A 19,365-nucleotide genomic window follows, 5' to 3' on the forward strand; every position below is an offset into this window, starting at 1 on the left:
GAAACACATTGAAAAGGCTACTTCTGCTTTGTAACTGCATGAAAAAGCTTTCTCTCGCTGAGGAACAACTTTTAAAGCACTTCTAGACTTGTTTTGACTTCATATGCTCAGAAGCACTAAAACAGCATTTCTGCTCATAAGAAGTCAAAAACTAAGCAAAAAGTGCATTTTGAGCTCATAAGCCTTTTGTGTCCAAAGCTAGAAACACACTGAAAAGGCTATTTCTGCATTGTAACTGCATGAAAAAGCTTTCTCTCGCTGAGAAACAACTTTTAAAGCACTTCTAGACTTGTTTTGAGTTCATATGCTCAGAAGCACTAAAACAGCACTTCTGCTCATAAAAAGTCAAAAACTAAGCAAAAAGTGCATTTTGAGCTCTATTAAGACTTTCTGTGTCCAAAGCTTGAAACACACTGAAAAGGCTATTTCTGCTTCGTAACTGCATGAAAAAGCTTTCTCTCGCTGAGAAACAACTTTTAAAGCACTTCTAGACTTGTTTTGAGGTCATATGCTCAGAAGCACTAAAACAGCATTTCTGCTCATAAGAAGTCAAAAACTAAGCAAATAGTGCATTTTGAGCTCTAATAAGACTTTCTGTGTCCAAAGCTAGAAACACATTGAAAAGGCTATTTCTGCTTTGTAACTGCATGAAAAAGCTTTCTCTCACTGAGAAACAACGTTTAAAGCACTTCTAGACTTGTTTTGAGTTCATTTGCTCAGAAGCACTAAAACAGCTTTTCTGCTCATAAGAAGTCAAAAACTAAGCAAAAAGTGCATTTTGAGCTCTAAAATGACTTTCTGTGTCTAAGACTAGAAACACATTTAAAAGGCTACTTCTACTTTGTAACTGCATGAAAAAGCTTTCTCTCGCTGAGAAACAATGTTTAAAGCACTTCTAGACTTGTTTTGAGTTCATTTGCTCAGAAGCACTAAAACAGCATTTCTGCTCATAAGAAGTCAAAAAACTAAGCAAAAAGTGCATTTTGAGCTCTAATAAGACTTTCTGTGTCCAATGCTAGAAACACACTGAAAAGGCTATTTCTGCATTGTAACTGCATGAAAAAGCTTTCTCTCACTGAGAAACAACTTTTAAAGCACTTCTAGACTTGTTTTGAGTTCATATGCTCAGAAGCATTAAAACAGCATTTCTGCTCATAAGAAGTCAAAAACTAAGCAAAAAGTGCATTTTGAGCTCTAATAAGTACACAGTAAAATAAGCAGCGTAAAAAATGCAGTGTTAAATGTTATTAATTCTAAAAGAGTTAAATTAATAACCAACAGTGTTAATAATGTTCTTTTGTAGTGTAGTTGCAGGGGTGCTACGTGGTGTAATTATATTTTTACACCTGAAGTGCAAAACCCCGCCAAGTTATCTTTGCCCCTCCTTTTACCCGTCGTGAAGACGAAAAACGCCATTTTATCCACATGCCAGCTGCAAGGTGAGGTCTTTCTCTTTCTATGCTTAAATTAAAAATATGTTTTTAACTACTCACTAACTTAACTACTTTTTTAGGAATGAAGATGCTCGTCAAAGTTAAGTTCAGAAGTGAACAGAAGTATGTGAAAGTTTCTCACAGCGATTTGAAACTTTCCGATTTTCTGGATGAAGGTAATTGCATTTGTAATTTTATAATAAATTTTAAGCTGAAAATGTCGGTGGTGTTTGCATAGCTGCTAAATTGAATCTTATTTCGGTTCGTTTACAGCCTTAGTGAAGTTCGGCATCAGTGTCTCTAGTAGGCCCGAGGCCCGTCTTTACGACGAGTCTGGCACTGAAATAGACGAGGACGTCTTTGAGGACGTTCTGAAGCAACCGAATTTGGGTGTTTTTCAGATACTATTGCCAGATTCTTCAAATGGTAATGTATATCGTCAAAATGTACGTAGCTGAGCATAGGCGAGTGACATGTGGTTGACACAACGTGAGCTTATTTGTTTTTCAACATGCGAAAATTGACACAAAGTTATTGACTGAAATTTCGTCAGAGAACATCAGCAAAAACAACCAGAACGCTACAGCAGAACTGTTTTGTGTCTCCGAGGTTTCGTTACTGAATGAATCTACGTTTTCAATGAATCAATTGAGTCAATGATTGACTTGCCTCGTTTTGTATCGAATCAGGCATTTGAATGAATAAATGACTCGCTTATTAATAGTCATTTACCGCCATCTATTGGTGACTTTCCACAATATTTTTAACTTGTTTGTTCAAAAATATTTAAAACATAAATCTCTCATTTGAAAGTCGCTAAATGACTGAATGTAAAGTAATGACATTGATACATTTTGAGATTTATTTTCAGCCAAGGCGGCTCAATCATGCTCCACAACTTTTCAATATTAAATTGTAGTGAACAACTAAACTTCTGGAAACTTAACTCAAATTAACTCGACTAATTTTAGTGTTTTTTTAATTCTTTCTCAACAGAATTGACCCATGTTCCTTCACTACCAAGTGAAGAAAGCTCAATTGAGATTTCAAGCAATGAATCTGATGACACCATTCTTCTAAGTGATGACAACCCTACAAGAAAGAGGAGAGCTGAAGATGAAGCAGGAATTGTGAGTGTGTGTCTGTGCCTTGGATGTTATTCAGTAAGAATCTAGAATTGTTACTTATTTTTTTAAATTATATTTTAAACATTTTAAAGAAAGTGCCTTGTTTTCTGATAATATCTCACTGTGTCATTTGTGTTAACGCATGAAACTAAAGTGCAAAAGTTCAGTCGAGTTTACCAAATTCATGTTTTAAGATTTGATCCAGGTGCAGAATCACAATGTGACTACACAATCATCACACAATGTTTCCTGAGATGGGTTGTTCATTGTGCTTTGTAACTTTGCAGATGGTCAAAAAAATTCTGCAGACTAAACCTGGTGGGGATGGAATCATCAGAGAGTACAACAAAACCAAATGCTTATCTGACAGCAACAGGAGAAAGATGGTCAATATTCTTACTGCAGATATGACTGAAAAGCACAGGTAACTTGTATTTTAAGTATTCTTTATTCCAGTGGTCATGATTTCCTAGCCCAAAGCATAAAAAAGGACATGATTTTTAAAAGATTATTTGTGTCAGGTCATTAAAAGGTTAATTCATTGAAAAATATTTCTTTCTTTAATTACTTAACCCTGTTTATAGAGGTTTAGAAAGCTCTTTTACATGTGTGGGAAAAATACAAAACTGAATTTTTGGTGAACGAGCACATTTAAAAAGGCATCAGGATAAAATTTAATGTGACATTTGTTCTTCTGTAGCAAACGCCTGTGACATTCAAATTCTCATCTTGATGATGCAATTTTATAAAGTGCAATGTGTTAACTGCTGGGAAAAGTTAATTTTAAAAGTTAATAATATTATTTAAATTTCAATTCATATTTGATTGTTTCTCTATAATATTACAGCTCATCTCCACCCAAACAAGTAAGAGAACTGTATGCTCAAGGAATCATTGCCCTGTTTCCATATCTTAGGGATCCATATGCAAAGCTTGGTTATGTAAGTAAATTAATTAAATGAGTTAAATAAGTATGTGGTAGATTGATGTCTTATTTTACTTTAAACATTTTTTAAGGAACATTATTATGACCCTCAAAGTGGACAAGGGTACTTGTCATGGAAAATAAAGAACATTCAGAGGAACAGTGCACCATCAGAGATCCGTAGATGTGTCCCCCAGTCTTTTGGTGGCCCATCTGCGCAGAGAGAAGCTTCATTCAGCACAGAAGTTATCCTGACCGAAGAACAGTATAGGGAAGCAGTTTCTCTTATGAAGCATACTTCAGAGGAGGTGACAGTAAAGGTCAAGATGAGGGAGACATTTCAGTATCGTCGCAAGATGGTTCATGACCCAAGCAGATGCACTGATGTGCTAACTGAATTTCCACGTTATTTGGATATTAAAGGCCTGGTAAGAACATTTGAGTTATTAATGTGATTTAGATTATTTTTCTGTGAATTAAGGACAATAGAGAATATCTGTGGTGATTTAAAGTTATATTGATTATGCATTGTAAAGATAATAAATTTGCCCTTAGTTGCTTTTTTTTTCTGCTTTGTTGGGTTTTACAGATTGAGCTGGATTTTGCTTGTCTTTTTGGTGAAAAGACAGCAGCTAAGTTTTTAGAGAGGTGGCCAACTACATTTATGCCGAAAGTCATTCAGCAGAGCAAGGGGCTTAACTCCTCCCAAGAACTTCAGGACCTGATTCACTGTGCAGAATCGGCTGTGGACACTGAATCAGATGAAGACGGTAAGCTGGTTTTTAACAAGTTAATAACATAATAATGTACCTTACTGATTGTTTTTTTGGTTTTTTCCCCTAAAATAACCGTGTCTCTTAGGATGGGGTAGCGGTCTTGCTTGATTCTTCTTTTACTTCACCTAATTCCACCATCACCACAAGGTCGCAAGAGACCTGGGAAAATGTCGGCATCTCCTGCTGTAAAACTTGATGATGAGAGCAATGATTTGGGCATAAACGCAATACAGTGTTGGTGTCTACTCCGTAATGTGCCACTCATTTTTGGTGACATTGTGCCCCAAGATGATGAACACTGGCAGCTACTATTACTGTTACTACAAATTGTAAACATTGTATTTTCTCCTGTTTTAACTGAGGGCCTTACTGTGTATTTGAAACACTTAATTGCTGAGCATCACAGGCTTTTCAAGTGCTTGTTTCCAGACAGAAACCTCCTGCCTAAGCATCACCTAATGATGCACTACCCCCGATGTATACAAAATATTGGACCCATTGTTCACATGTCATCAATGCGCTTTGAGTCTAAGCATAATTTTTTTAAGACACAGCAAAAGTGTTTTAAAAACATTACTCTGTCACTTGCAAAAAACACCAGAATAGCATGGCATTTACATGGGAAACCTTTAATCATGACAGAATAGTGCTTGGACCAGGAAAGACTGTTTCTCTCTGTGACTTAAGTGAAAATGTACAAATTGCATCCAAGTTGAATGTTTCTCCTCAAACAGATGTTCTCTCAGTTAAATGGGTAAAGTATAATGGAACCGAATACCGTTCTGGTTTAATTATTTGTGGTGAAGTAGACATTGATTTGCCAGTGTTTTTTAAAATCAAAGATATTGTTGTTAAAAATGAATTTGTGGTACTGGTTGCATCACCACTCAAAACTGTTTGCTTTGATGATCATCGTTATGCCTACAGAATTGAACCAAGACACTGTGAATCCTTGAAAGTGTTCAATGTCACTGAACTAATTTATTACAAACCTTTTGATATGCAAATGTATTATGGGTCTGATAATTTCTTTTGGTTTGTTGTACCTTACTGCAGTCTTGTTACTACTTAGCTGTCAATGCAGGTCTTATTTCAAAATGTTTTTATTTTATCATTTTGACAAGTCGGAACTGTATACATGTTTTAAAGTAGCCATTTTGCCCATTTTGTAAATAAACATGTTTACATGTTTACATCTGTGTAAAGGATTTTTTTTTAAATATTTGAATGTATTTAATACATATTTTGCACCAAATAAGAACACTATGAATAACAGTAATCTAAAAAAAATAAAATAAAATAACACTAGTGGTGTTAAGTGCCCCATAGTGTTAAACTTCTAGTACAATAACAAGTGTAAATAAAAACACTCTCAGTGTTGTTTTTTAACACTTTATGGTGCTTTATTTACACTATAAATTCTACACTACAGTCAGTGTTATTTTACTCTCGATAGAGTGGGACCATATGTGCTCCAAAGAAGTGTTAAAATTAACTCTTTAAGTGTTATATTAACACTGCTTATTTTACTGTGTAAGACTTTCTGTGTCCAAAGCTTGAAACACACTGAAAAGGCTATTTCTGCTTTGTAACTGCATGAAAAAGCTTTCTCTCGCTGAGAAACAACTTTTAAAGCACTTCTAGACTTGTTTTGACTTCATTTGCTCAGAAGCACTAAAACAGCATTTCTGCTCATTAGAAGTCAAAAACTAAGCAAAAAGTGCATTTTGAGCTCTAATAAGACTTTCTGTGTCCAAAGCTAGAAACACACTGAAAAGGCTATTTCTGCTTTGTAACTGCATGAAAAAGCTTTCTCTCGCTGAGAAACAACTTTTAAAGCACTTCTAGACTTGTTTTGAGTTCATATGCTCAGAAGCACTAAAACAGCATTTCTGCTCATAAGAAGTCAAAAACTAAGCAAAAAGTGCATTTTGAGCTCTAATAAGACTTTCTGTGTCCAAAGCTAGAAACACACTGAAAAGGCTATTTCTGCTTTGTAACTGCATGAAAAAGCTTTCTCTCGCTGAGAAACAACGTTTAAACCACTTCTAGACTTGTTTTGAGTTCATTTGCTCAGAAGCATTGAAACAGCATTTCTGCTCATAAGAAGTCAAAAACTAAGCAAAAAGTGCATTTTGAGCTCTAATAAGACTTTCTGTGTCCAAAGCTAGAAAGACACTGAAAAGGCTATTTCAGCTTTGTAACTGCATGAAAAAGCTGTCTCTCGCTGAGAAACAACTTTTAAAGCACTTCTAGACTTTTTTTGAGTTCATTTGCTCAGAAGCACTAAAACAGCATTTCTGCTCATAAAAAGTCAAAAACTAAGCAAAAAGTGCATTTTGAGCTCTAATAAGACTTTCTGTGTCCAAAGCTTGAAACACACAGAAAAGGCTATTTCTGCTTTGTAACTGCATGAAAAAGCTTTCTCTCGCTGAGAAACAACTTTTAAAGCACTTCTAGACTTGTTTTGAGTTCATATGCTCAGAAGCACTAAAACAGCATTTCTGCTCATAAGAAGTCAAAAACTAAGCAAAAAGTGCATTTTGAGCTCTAAAATGACTTTCTGTGTCCAAAGCTAGAAACACACTGAAAAGGCTATTTCTGCTTTGTAACTGCATGAAAAAGCTTTCTCTCGCTGAGAAACAACTTTTAAAGCACTTCTAGACTTGTTTTTGAGTTAATTTGCTCAGAAGCACTAAAACAGCATTTTTGCTCATAAGAATCAAAAACTAAGCAAAAAGTGCATTTTGAGCTCATAAGCCTTTTGTGTCCAAAGCTAGAAACACACTGAAAAGGCTATTTCTGCATTGTAACTGCATGAAAAAGCTTTCTCTCGCTGAGAAACAACTTTTAAAGCACTTCTAGACTTGTTTTGAGTTCATATGCTCAGAAGCACTAAAACAGCACTTCTGCTCATAAAAAGTCAAAAACTAAGCAAAAAGTGCATTTTGAGCTCTATTAAGACTTTCTGTGTCCAAAGCTTGAAACACACTGAAAAGGCTATTTCTGCTTCGTAACTGCATGAAAAAGCTTTCTCTCGCTGAGAAACAACTTTTAAAGCACTTCTAGACTTGTTTTGAGGTCATATGCTCAGAAGCACTAAAACAGCATTTCTGCTCATAAGAAGTCAAAAACTAAGCAAAAAGTGCATTTTGAGCTCTAATAAGACTTTCTGTGTCCAAAGCTAGAAACACATTGAAAAGGCTATTTCTGCTTTGTAACTGCATGAAAAAGCTTTCTCTCACTGAGAAACAACGTTTAAAGCACTTCTAGACTTGTTTTGAGTTCATTTGCTCAGAAGCATTAAAACAGCATTTCTGCTCATAAGAAGTCAAAAACTAAGCAAAAAGTGCATTTTGAGCTCTAATAAGACTTTCTGTGTCCAAAGCTAGAAACACACTGAAAAGGCTATTTCTGCTTTGTAACTGCATGAAAAAGCTTTCTCTCGCTGAGAAACAACTTTTAAAGCACTTTTAGACTTGTTTTGAGTTCATATGCTCAGAAGCACTAAAACAGCATTTCTGCTCATAAGAAGTCAAAAACTAAGCAAAAAGTGCATTTTGAGCTCTAAAATGACTTTCTGTGTCCAAAGCTAGAAACACACTGAAAAGGCTATTTCTGCTTTGTAACTGCATGAAAAAGCTTTCTCTCGCTGAGAAACAACTTTTAAAGCACTTCTAGACTTGTTTTGAGTTCATATGCTCAGAAGCACTAAAACAGCATTTCTGCTCATAAGAAGTCAAAAACTAAGCAAAAAGTGCATTTTGAGCTCTAATAAGACTTTCTGTGTCCAAAGCTAGAAACACACTGAAAAGGCTATTTCTGCTTTGTAACTGCATGAAAAAGCTTTCTCTCGCTGAGAAACAACTTTTAAAGGACTTCTAGACTTGTTTTGACTTCATTTGCTCAGAAGCACTAAAACAGCATTTCTGCTCATAAGAAGTCAAAACTAAGCAAAAAGTGCATTTTGAGCTCTAATAAGACTTTCTGTGTCCAAAGCTAGAAACACACTGAAAAGGCTATTTCTGCTTTGTAACTGCATGAAAAAGCTTTCTCTCGCTGAGAAACAACGTTTAAACCACTTCTAGACTTGTTTTGAGTTCATTTGCTCAGAGACACTAAAACAGCATTTCTGCTCATAAAAAGTCAAAAACTAAGCAAACAGTGCATTTTGAGCTCTAAAATGACTTTCTGTGTCTAAGACTAGAAACACATTGAAAAGGCTACTTCTGCTTTGTAACTGCATGAAAAAGCTTTCTCTCGCTGAGGAACAACTTTTAAAGCACTTCTAGACTTGTTTTGAATTCATATGCTCAGAAGCACTAAAACAGCATTTCTGCTCATAAGAAGTCAAAAACTAAGCAAAAAGTGCATTTTGAGCTCATAAGCCTTTTTGTGTCCAAAGCTAGAAACACACTGAAAAGGCTATTTCTGCATTGTAACTGCATGAAAAGCTTTCTCTCGCTGAGAAACAACTTTTAAAGCACTTCTAGACTTGTTTTGAGTTCATATGCTCAGAAGCACTAAAACAGCACTTCTGCTCATAAAAAGTCAAAAACTAAGCAAAAAGTGCATTTTGAGCTCTATTAAGACTTTCTGTGTCCAAAGCTTGAAACACACTGAAAAGGCTATTTCTGCTTCATAACTGCATGAAAAAGCTTTCTCTCGCTGAGAAACAACTTTTAAAGCACTTCTAGACTTGTTTTGAGGTCATATGCTCAGAAGCACTAAAACAGCATTTCTGCTCATAAGAAGTCAAAAAACTAAGCAAATAGTGCATTTTGAGCTCTAATAAGACTTTCTGTGTCCAAAGCTAGAAACACATTGAAAAGGCTATTTCTGCTTTGTAACTGCATGAAAAAGCTTTCTCTCACTGAGAAACAACGTTTAAAGCACTTCTAGACTTGTTTTGAGTTCATTTGCTCAGAAGCACTAAAACAGCTTTTCTGCTCATAAGAAGTCAAAAACTAAGCAAAAAGTGCATTTTGAGCTCTAAAATGACTTTCTGTGTCTAAGACTAGAAACACATTTAAAAGGCTACTTCTACTTTGTAACTGCATGAAAAGCTTTCTCTCGCTGAGAAACAATGTTTAAAGCACTTCTAGACTTGTTTTGAGTTCATTTGCTCAGAAGCACTAAAACAGCATTTCTGCTCATAAGAAGTCAAAAAACTAAGCAAAAAGTGCATTTTGAGCTCTAATAAGACTTTCTGTGTCCAATGCTAGAAACACACTGAAAAGGCTATTTCTGCATTGTAACTGCATGAAAAAGCTTTCTCTCACTGAGAAACAACTTTTAAAGCACTTCTAGACTTGTTTTGAGTTCATATGCTCAGAAGCATTAAAACAGCATTTCTGCTCATAAGAAGTCAAAAACTAAGCAAAAAGTGCATTTTGAGCTCTAATAAGTACACAGTAAAATAAGCAGTGTAAAAAATGCAGTGTTAAATGTTATTAATTCTAAAAGAGTTAAATTAATAACCAACAGTGTTAATAATGTTCTTTTGTAGTGTAGTTGCAGGGGTGCTACGTGGTGTAATTATATTTTTACACCTGAAGTGCAAAACCCCCGCCAAGTTATCTTTGCCCCTCCCCTTTTACCCGTCGTGAAGACGAAAACGCCATTTTATCCACATGCCAGCTGCAAGGTGAGGTCTTTCTCTTTCTATGCTTAAATTAAAAATATGTTTTTAACTACTCACTAACTTAACTACTTTTTTAGGAATGAAGATGCTCGTCAAAGTTAAGTTCAGAAGTGAACAGAAGTATGTGAAAGTTTCTCACAGCGATTTGAAACTTTCCGATTTTCTGGATGAAGGTAATTGCATTTGTAATTTTATAATAAATTTTAAGCTGAAAATGTCGGTGGTGTTTGCATAGCTGCTAAATTGAATCTTATTTCGGTTCGTTTACAGCCTTAGTGAAGTTCGGCATCAGTGTCTCTAGTAGGCCCGAGGCCCCGTCTTTACGACGAGTCTGGCACTGAAATAGACGAGGACGTCTTTGAGGACGTTCTGAAGCAACCGAATTTGGGTGTTTTTCAGATACTATTGCCAGATTCTTCAAATGGTAATGTATATCGTCAAAATGCACGTAGCTGAGCATAGGCGAGTGACATGTGGTTGACACAACGTGAGCTTATTTGTTTTTCAACATGCGAAAATTGACACAAAGTTATTGACTGAAATTTCGTCAGAGAACATCAGCAAAAACAACCAGAACGCTACAGCAGAACTGTTTTGTGTCTCCGAGGTTTCGTTACTGAATGAATCTACGTTTTCAATGAATCAATTGAGTCAATGATTGACTTGCCTCGTTTTGTATCGAATCAGGCATTTGAATGAATAAATGACTCGCTTATTAATAGTCATTTACCGCCATCTATTGGTGACTTTCCACAATATTTTTTAACTTGTTTGTTCAAAAAATATTTAAAACATAAATCTCTCATTTGAAAGTCGCTAAATGACTGAATGTAAAGTAATGACATTGATACATTTTGAGATTTATTTTCAGCCAAGGCGGCTCAATCATGCTCCACAACTTTTTCAATATTAAATTGTAGTGAACAACTAAACTTCTGGAAACTTAACTCAAATTAACTCGACTAATTTTAGTGTTTTTTAATTCTTTCTCAACAGAATTGACCCATGTTCCTTCACTACCAAGTGAAGAAAGCTCAATTGAGATTTCAAGCAATGAATCTGATGACACCATTCTTCTAAGTGATGACAACCCTACAAGAAAGAGGAGAGCTGAAGATGAAGCAGGAATTGTGAGTGTGTGTCTGTGCCTTGGATGTTATTCAGTAAGAATCTAGAATTGTTACTTATTTTTTTAAATTATATTTTAAACATTTTAAAGAAAGTGCCTTGTTTTCTGATAATATCTCACTGTGTCATTTGTGTTAACGCATGAAACTAAAGTGCAAAAGTTCAGTCGAGTTTACCAAATTCATGTTTTAAGATTTGATCCAGGTGCAGAATCACAATGTGACTACACAATCATCACACAATGTTTCCTGAGATGGGTTGTTCATTGTGCTTTGTAACTTTGCAGATGGTCAAAAAATTCTGCAGACTAAACCTGGTGGGGATGGAATCATCAGAGAGTACAACAAAACCAAATGCTTATCTGACAGCAACAGGAGAAAGATGGTCAATATTCTTACTGCAGATATGACTGAAAAGCACAGGTAACTTGTATTTTAAGTATTCTTTATTCCAGTGGTCATGATTTCCTAGCCCAAAGCATAAAAAGGACATGATTTTTAAAAGATTATTTGTGTCAGGTCATTAAAAGGTTAATTCATTGAAAAATATTTCTTTCTTTAATTACTTAACCCTGTTTATAGAGGTTTAGAAAGCTCTTTTACATGTGTGGGAAAAATACAAAACTGAATTTTTGGTGAACGAGCACATTTAAAAGGCATCAGGATAAAATTTAATGTGACATTTGTTCTTCTGTAGCAAACGCCTGTGACATTCAAATTCTCATCTTGATGATGCAATTTTATAAAGTGCAATGTGTTAACTGCTGGGAAAAGTTAATTTTAAAAGTTAATAATATTATTTAAATTTCAATTCATATTTGATTGTTTCTCTATAATATTACAGCTCATCTCCACCCAAACAAGTAAGAGAACTGTATGCTCAAGGAATCATTGCCCTGTTTCCATATCTTAGGGATCCATATGCAAAGCTTGGTTATGTAAGTAAATTAATTAAATGAGTTAAATAAGTATGTGGTAGATTGATGTCTTATTTTACTTTAAACATTTTTAAGGAACATTATTATGACCCTCAAAGTGGACAAGGGTACTTGTCATGGAAAATAAAGAACATTCAGAGGAACAGTGCACCATCAGAGATCCGTAGATGTGTCCCCCAGTCTTTTGGTGGCCCATCTGCGCAGAGAGAAGCTTCATTCAGCACAGAAGTTATCCTGACCGAAGAAGAACAGTATAGGGAAGCAGTTTCTCTTATGAAGCATACTTCAGAGGAGGTGACAGTAAAGGTCAAGATGAGGGAGACATTTCAGTATCGCGCAAGATGGTTCATGACCCAAGCAGATGCACTGATGTGCTAACTGAATTTCCACGTTATTTGGATATTAAAGGCCTGGTAAGAACATTTGAGTTATTAATGTGATTTAGATTATTTTTCTGTGAATTAAGGACAATAGAGAATATCTGTGGTGATTTAAAGTTATATTGATTATGCATTGTAAAGATAATAAATTTGCCCTTAGTTGCTTTTTTTTTCTGCTTTGTTGGGTTTTACAGATTGAGCTGGATTTTGCTTGTCTTTTTGGTGAAAAGACAGCAGCTAAGTTTTTAGAGAGGTGGCCAACTACATTTATGCCGAAAGTCATTCAGCAGAGCAAGGGGCTTAACTCCTCCCAAGAACTTCAGGACCTGATTCACTGTGCAGAATCGGCTGTGGACACTGAATCAGATGAAGACGGTAAGCTGGTTTTTAACAAGTTAATAACATAATAATGTACCTTACTGATTGTTTTTTTTGTTTTTTCCCCTAAAATAACCGTGTCTCTTAGGATGGGGTAGCGGTCTTGCTTCGATTCTTCTTTTACTTCACCTAATTCCACCATCACCACAAGGTCGCAAGAGACCTGGGAAAATGTCGGCATCTCCTGCTGTAAAACTTGATGATGAGAGCAATGATTTGGGCATAAACGCAATACAGTGTTGGTGTCTACTCCGTAATGTGCCACTCATTTTTGGTGACATTGTGCCCCAAGATGATGAACACTGGCAGCTACTATTACTGTTACTACAAATTGTAAACATTGTATTTTCTCCTGTTTTAACTGAGGGCCTTACTGTGTATTTGAAACACTTAATTGCTGAGCATCACAGGCTTTTCAAGTGCTTGTTTCCAGACAGAAACCTCCTGCCTAAGCATCACCTAATGATGCACTACCCCCGATGTATACAAAATATTGGACCCATTGTTCACATGTCATCAATGCGCTTTGAGTCTAAGCATAATTTTTTTAAGACACAGCAAAAGTGTTTTAAAAACATTACTCTGTCACTTGCAAAAAAACACCAGAATAGCATGGCATTTACATGGGAAACCTTTAATCATGACAGAATAGTGCTTGGACCAGGAAAGACTGTTTCTCTCTGTGACTTAAGTGAAAATGTACAAATTGCATCCAAGTTGAATGTTTCTCCTCAAACAGATGTTCTCTCAGTTAAATGGGTAAAGTATAATGGAACCGAATACCGCTCTGGTTTAATTATTTGTGGTGAAGTAGACATTGATTTGCCAGTGTTTTTAAAATCAAAGATATTGTTGTTAAAAATGAATTTGTGGTACTGGTTGCATCACCACTCAAAACTGTTTGCTTTGATGATCATCGTTATGCCTACAGAATTGAACCAAGACACTGTGAATCCTTGAAAGTGTTCAATGTCACTGAACTAATTTATTACAAACCTTTTGATATGCAAATGTATTATGGGTCTGATAATTTCTTTTGGTTTGTTGTACCTTACTGCAGTCTTGTTACTACTTAGCTGTCAATGCAGGTCTTATTTCAAAATGTTTTTATTTTATCATTTTGACAAGTCGGAACTGTATACATGTTTTAAAGTAGCCATTTTGCCCATTTTGTAAATAAACATGTTTACATGTTTACATCTGTGTAAAGGATTTTTTTTTAAATATTTGAATGTATTTAATACATATTTTGCACCAAATAAGAACACTATGAATAACAGTAATCTAAAAAAAATAAAATAAAATAACACTAGTGGTGTTAAGTGCCCCATAGTGTTAAACTTCTAGTACAATAACAAGTGTAAATAAAAACACTCTCAGTGTTGTTTTTTAACACTTTATGGTGCTTTATTTACACTATAAATTCTACACTACAGTCAGTGTTATTTTTACTCTCGATAGAGTGGGACCATATGTGCTCCAAAGAAGTGTTAAAATTAACTCTTTAAGTGTTATATTAACACTGCTTATTTTACTGTGTAAGACTTTCTGTGTCCAAAGCTTGAAACACACTGAAAAGGCTATTTCTGCTTTGTAACTGCATGAAAAAGCTTTCTCTCGCTGAGAAACAACTTTTAAAGCACTTCTAGACTTGTTTTGACTTCATTTGCTCAGAAGCACTAAAACAGCATTTCTGCTCATTAGAAGTCAAAAACTAAGCAAAAAGTGCATTTTGAGCTCTAATAAGACTTTCTGTGTCCAAAGCTAGAAACACACTGAAAAGGCTATTTCTGCTTTGTAACTGCATGAAAAAGCTTTCTCTCGCTGAGAAACAACGTTTAAACCACTTCTAGACTTGTTTTGAGTTCATTTGCTCAGAAGCATTAAAACAGCATTTCTGCTCATAAGAAGTCAAAAACTAAGCAAAAAGTGCATTTTGAGCTCTAATAAGACTTTCTGTGTCCAAAGCTAGAAAGACACTGAAAAGGCTATTTCAGCTTTGTAACTGCATGAAAAAGCTGTCTCTCGCTGAGAAACAACTTTTAAAGCACTTCTAGACTTGTTTTGAGTTCATTTGCTCAGAAGCACTAAAACAGCATTTCTGCTCATAAAAAGTCAAAAACTAAGCAAAAAAGTGCATTTTGAGCTCTAATAAGACTTTCTGTGTCCAAAGCTTGAAACACACTGAAAAGGCTATTTCTGTTTGTAACTGCATGAAAAAGCTTTCTCTCGCTGAGAAACAACTTTTAAAGCACTTCTAGACTTGTTTTGAGTTCATATGCTCAGAAGCACTAAAACAGCATTTCTGCTCATAAAAAGTCAAAAACTAAGCAAAAAGTGCGTTTTGAGCTCTAAAATGACTTTCTGTGTCTAAAACTAGAAACACATTGAAAAGGCTACTTCTGCTTTGTAACTGCATGAAAAAGCTTTCTCTCGCTGAGAAACAATGTTTAAAGCACTTCTAGACTTGTTTTGAGTTCATTTGCTCAGAAGCACTAAAACAGCATTTCTGCTCATAAGTCAAAAACTAAGCAAAAAGTGCATTTTGAGCTCTAAAATGACTTTCTGTGTCTAAGACTAGAAACACATTGAAAAGGCTATTTCTGCTTTGTAACTGAATGAAAAAGCTTTCTCTCGCTGAGAAACAACGTCTAAAGCACTTCTAGACTTGTTTTAAATTCATTTGCTCAAAAGAACTTAAAACAGCATTTCTGCTCATAAGAAGTCAAAAACTAAGCAAAAAGTGCATTTTGAGCTCTAAAATGACTTTCTGTGTCTTAGACTAGAAACACACTGAAAAGGCTATTTCTGCTTTGTAACTTTTTTTTCGAGCTCAAAATGCACTTTTTGCTTAGTTTTTGACTTCTTATGAGCAAAATGCTGTTTTAGTGCTTCTGAACATATGAAGTCACAACAAGTCTAGAAGTGCTTTTTTAAAAATTGTTTCTCAGTGAGAGAAAGCTTTTCATGTAGTTACTAAGCAGAAATAGCCTTTTCAACGTGTTTAGAAACACATTGAAAAGGCTATTTCTGCTTTAACTGCAACTCACGAAACAACGTTTAAAGCACTTCTAGACTTGTTTTTAGTCTTAGACACAGAAAGTCATTTTAGAGCTCAAAATGCACTTTTTGCTTAGCTATTTTGACTTTGTAACTGCATGAAAAAGCTTTTATGAGTAGAAATGCTGTTTTAGTGCTTCTGAGCATATGAACTCAAAACAAGTCTAGAAGTGCTTTAAAAGTTGTTCTCAGCTGAGAGAAAGCTTTTTCATGCAGTTACAATGTGAGAAAAATAAGCCTTTTCAGTGTGTTTCTAGTCTTAGACACAGAAAGTCATATTAGAGCTCAAAATGCACTTTTGCTGAGTTTTTGACTTCTTATGAGCAGAAATGCTGTTTTAGTGCTTCTGAGCATATGAACTCAAAACAAGTCTAGAAGTGCTTTAAAAGTTGTTTCTCAGCGAGAGAAAGCTTTTTCATGCAGTTACAAAGCCGAAATAGCCTTTTCAATGTGTTTGTAGTCTTAGAAACAGAAAGTCATTTTAGAGCTCAAAATGCACTTTTTGCTTAGTTTTAAACTTGTTATGAGTAGAACTGCTGTTTTAGTGCTTCTGAGCATATGAACTCAAAACAGTCTAGAAAGTACTTTAAAAGTTGTTTCTCAGCGAGAGAATGCTTTTTCATGCAGTTACAAAGCAGAAATAGCCTTTTCAGTGTGTTTCTAGTCTTAGACACATAAAGTCATATTAGAGCTCAAAATGCACTTTTTGCTGAGTTTTTGACTTCTTATGAGCAGAAATGCTGTTCCCTATCAAAAGCTACTCTCGATGCTGCGCTGAATGCGCTAATGAGAACGTCTTTTGTTCGACCGGTTGTTGAAGCACGTGTGTCAAACACGCCAAAGTTTGGCTTATATAACCTCGGTCAGGTGACGTCACCTGATCATGAACACCTGGAGGTTATAAATAGATGTGACGCGGAAACATCCTCAGGTCTTTTGTCTTCAAGGACCGCATTGTGTGTGAGTGTGTGTGAGGAAGAAGGAGAAAAAATAAATAAATAAATAACTAAATAAAAAAAAAAAAAAAAAAAAAAAAAAAAGTATATAAAAAATATATATAAAATATATGTAAAAGAAAAAAAAAAAAAAAAAAAGTATGACGCATCAGGAAGGGAGATGCTTGCCTCCGTGCCAGAGGCAGCTCTCCGAGGACGATCGTCATAACTTTTGTTTCGAGTGCTTGGGGAAGAGCACGCGATCCTCGGCTCGAGGCGCGAAAGCGAGCACTGTGATCTGTTTTCCATCAAGGTGCTTGCGCGCGCCGCCTCGCTTTTTAAAGGAAGATCGAGTGGATTGCGTGCCGATCCGGCTGAGCCGCGTGAGACAGACCAGCCCCTTTCTCGCGCTCGCGGATCGCGAAGCCCTCGCGTCCGTTTTCTATCGCGCCCGGCGCTTCTTCTGAACGGACCGAGGAGACTTCATCTCTTGCTTCTGGGAAGCAGAAAGTGCCACCACAGAGCGCTCCTCCCGCGACAATAAATCGTATGAGGAGCTACTCGAGGTGGTAACTCATGCAGTCGAAAGATTACATATAGACTGGCCCCAGGAGCGAGAGAACCCCAAGCGCCGAAACTAGACGACAGATTTCTGTCGGGTGGCCGGGGAGGGCCTCAGCGACGGTCTCTCCCTTCTTTGACGATCTCCACGAGGAGTTGGTGCGCTCGTGGAGTAAGCCTTATTCGTCCCGTGTCTTTGTGCCATCGACGCCGATTTATTCGACTATCGTGGATGCGAAGGCGCGGGCTACTCGATGATGCCCCAGGTGGAAGAGAGCGCTTTGCGGGCTATCTCTCCCTGGTACTTCATCGTCCCTAAAAAAAACGACCCTCCCCACCAAGCCGTGCCGTATGACATCTTCGCTGGTGGGGAAAGCTTTTCAGGCAGCGGGTCAGGCTGGTGCTTCCCTGCACACCATGGCGGTCCTGCAGGCGTACCAGGCTGACCTGCTGAAGGACTTGAGCACAGGCGGGTCCATCGATGAAGAGGCGTTTTTAGAGCTGCGCCGAGCCACAGATCTGTCTCTCCGTGCGACCAAGCAGACGGCCCGTGCCATCGGCCGTTCTATGGCTGCTATGGTGTCCACGGAGAGACATCTGTGGCTCAACCTCACGGGCATCAAGGACAAAGACCGCGCCATCCTCCTTGATGCCCCTGTCTCGCCTTCCGGCCTATTTGGCGACTCAGTTAATGCTGTCGCCACTAGGTTTCGGGAGGCGAAACACTATGAGGAAGCATTTGTGAGGTTTCTTCCCCGCCGTGCTCAAGAGTCGGGACCGTCGGCCACCCGGTCCCGACCAGGTCCGGTTCCTTTGAGGCGTGACGCACAGAAGGACAGTGTGGCGAGCCGAGCACCCCCTCGTAGAGACTGGGGTGCGGCTCGCCGCGCTTCACAGTCCGCCTCAAGGAGACCGGACCTGCGGAGCATAATCTCCGCAAAAAAGAAGCCCTGATGCCGGTGCACTCAGCACCGTGAAGTGCTCTCCCGGGAAGAAGCGCGAAAAATTCCAACAGAAAATAAAGGCTCCTTCCGGCACCCTCAGGAAGCCATTGTTCAATCTCCGCCGCCACTGGTGTTTTGGGAGCAACGGTTTCAACGAAGCGTTGGATGTTGGTCGCCTCCTGCCACGTTTCAGGACGCCGAACATCTAACAACCCCCCAACAAAACGAAGTGTCAAAATTAGTGCCCCTTTCAAAGAAGCTGGCAGCGTGGAAGCTTCTGCCAAATATCTCCCCATGGGTCCAAAAGACCATAGAAAGAGGCTACAGGATTCAGTTCGCATATCGTCCTCCGCGTTTCAACGGTGTGATTTTCACTTCCGTGAAACCGGAACGAGCGCATTTGTTGATACAGGAGTTGCAAACTCTGCTGGACAAAGGGGCCATGGAACGTGTTCCAGACAGTCAGGCTATTACAGCCGGTATTTTCTCGTTCCCAAGAAAGATGGGGGGCTGCGTCCGATTTTAGATCTTCGAGGATTGAACCATCACCTCAGAACATACAAGTTCAAGATGTTAACAATAAAAATGATTGTTTCTCAAATCCAACCGGGCGATTGGTTTGTGACAATCGATCTAAAGGACGCATATTTTCACATAGAAATATTGCCACAACACAGGAAGTTCCTGAGGTTCGCTTTCGGGAGTGAAGCTTACCAGTATCGGGTTCTTCCTTTCGGCCTAGCATTGTCACCCCGCACATACACAAAATGCATGGATGCAGCTTTGGCTTCTTTACGACTCCAGGGCATCCGCATTCTAAATTACATAGACGACTGGCTGATTCTGGCTCAGTCTCAAGAGCTTGCGCTTCGACATCGGGATGTCGTCCTAGCTCATCTCGGATCGCTGGGGTTGAGACTCAACGCCAAGAAAAGCGTTCTCTCCCCTGTTCAGAGGACAACATATTTGGGGGTCGTATGGGATTCGACCACAATGGAGGCACAGCTGTCTCCTGCACGCCTCGAATCCATTCTGAACACCCTAAAGAGCATCAAGCTAGGCCAGAAAGTCACTCTTCATTACGTTCAGAGAGTTCTAGGTCTCATGTCAGCTGCTTCCACAGTGATACCTTTGGGC

General features: G+C 37.6%; 2 protein-coding genes and 1 long non-coding RNA gene across 3 annotated transcripts; all 3 read left to right on the forward strand.

Moving 5' to 3' along the window:
- Positions 1–1,412: 1,412 nt before the first annotated feature.
- Positions 1,413–4,369, forward strand: LOC122334883. Its single transcript, XM_043232769.1, has 9 exons — positions 1,413–1,439; positions 1,514–1,609; positions 1,707–1,859; positions 2,430–2,563; positions 2,848–2,984; positions 3,408–3,501; positions 3,578–3,913; positions 4,075–4,255; positions 4,347–4,369. The coding sequence occupies exons 2-9, from the start codon at positions 1,516–1,518 to the stop codon at positions 4,367–4,369; spliced, it is 1,152 nt and encodes a 383-aa protein (XP_043088704.1). The 5' UTR covers positions 1,413–1,439; positions 1,514–1,515.
- Positions 4,370–9,673: 5,304 nt separating this feature from the next.
- On the forward strand, positions 9,674–10,219 carry LOC122334881. The gene is made up of 3 exons (XR_006248830.1): positions 9,674–9,908; positions 9,983–10,078; positions 10,176–10,219. It is a non-coding gene; the product is annotated as an uncharacterized LOC122334881 (long non-coding RNA).
- Positions 10,220–11,331: 1,112 nt separating this feature from the next.
- Positions 11,332–13,065, forward strand: LOC122334884. The gene is made up of 7 exons (XM_043232771.1): positions 11,332–11,455; positions 11,877–11,970; positions 12,046–12,270; positions 12,312–12,383; positions 12,545–12,725; positions 12,817–12,917; positions 13,021–13,065. The coding sequence occupies exons 1-7, from the start codon at positions 11,415–11,417 to the stop codon at positions 13,063–13,065; spliced, it is 759 nt and encodes a 252-aa protein (XP_043088706.1). The 5' UTR covers positions 11,332–11,414.
- The last annotated feature ends 6,300 nt before the right edge of the window (positions 13,066–19,365 follow it).

The sequence above is a fragment of the Puntigrus tetrazona genome, unplaced genomic scaffold (assembly GCF_018831695.1).
Source record: "Puntigrus tetrazona isolate hp1 unplaced genomic scaffold, ASM1883169v1 S000000666, whole genome shotgun sequence".
Taxonomy (NCBI): Eukaryota; Metazoa; Chordata; class Actinopteri; order Cypriniformes; family Cyprinidae; genus Puntigrus; species Puntigrus tetrazona.

Excerpts from the sequence above, each read along its gene's own strand:
- LOC122334884 (XM_043232771.1), top strand. The coding sequence starts at position 11,415 with ATGGTCAATATTCTTACTGCAGATATGACTGAAAAGCACAG. Across the intron at positions 12,726-12,816 it reads CACTGAATCAGATGAAGACG|GATGGGGTAGCGGTCTTGCT; the intron begins GTAAGCTGGTTT and ends CGTGTCTCTTAG. Across the intron at positions 12,918-13,020 it reads AAATGTCGGCATCTCCTGCT|ATGATGAACACTGGCAGCTA; the intron begins GTAAAACTTGAT and ends TTGTGCCCCAAG.
- LOC122334883 (XM_043232769.1), top strand. The coding sequence starts at position 1,516 with ATGAAGATGCTCGTCAAAGTTAAGTTCAGAAGTGAACAGAAGTATGTG. Across the intron at positions 1,860-2,429 it reads ATTGCCAGATTCTTCAAATG|AATTGACCCATGTTCCTTCA; the intron begins GTAATGTATATC and ends CTTTCTCAACAG. Across the intron at positions 2,564-2,847 it reads CTGAAGATGAAGCAGGAATT|ATGGTCAAAAAAATTCTGCA; the intron begins GTGAGTGTGTGT and ends GTAACTTTGCAG.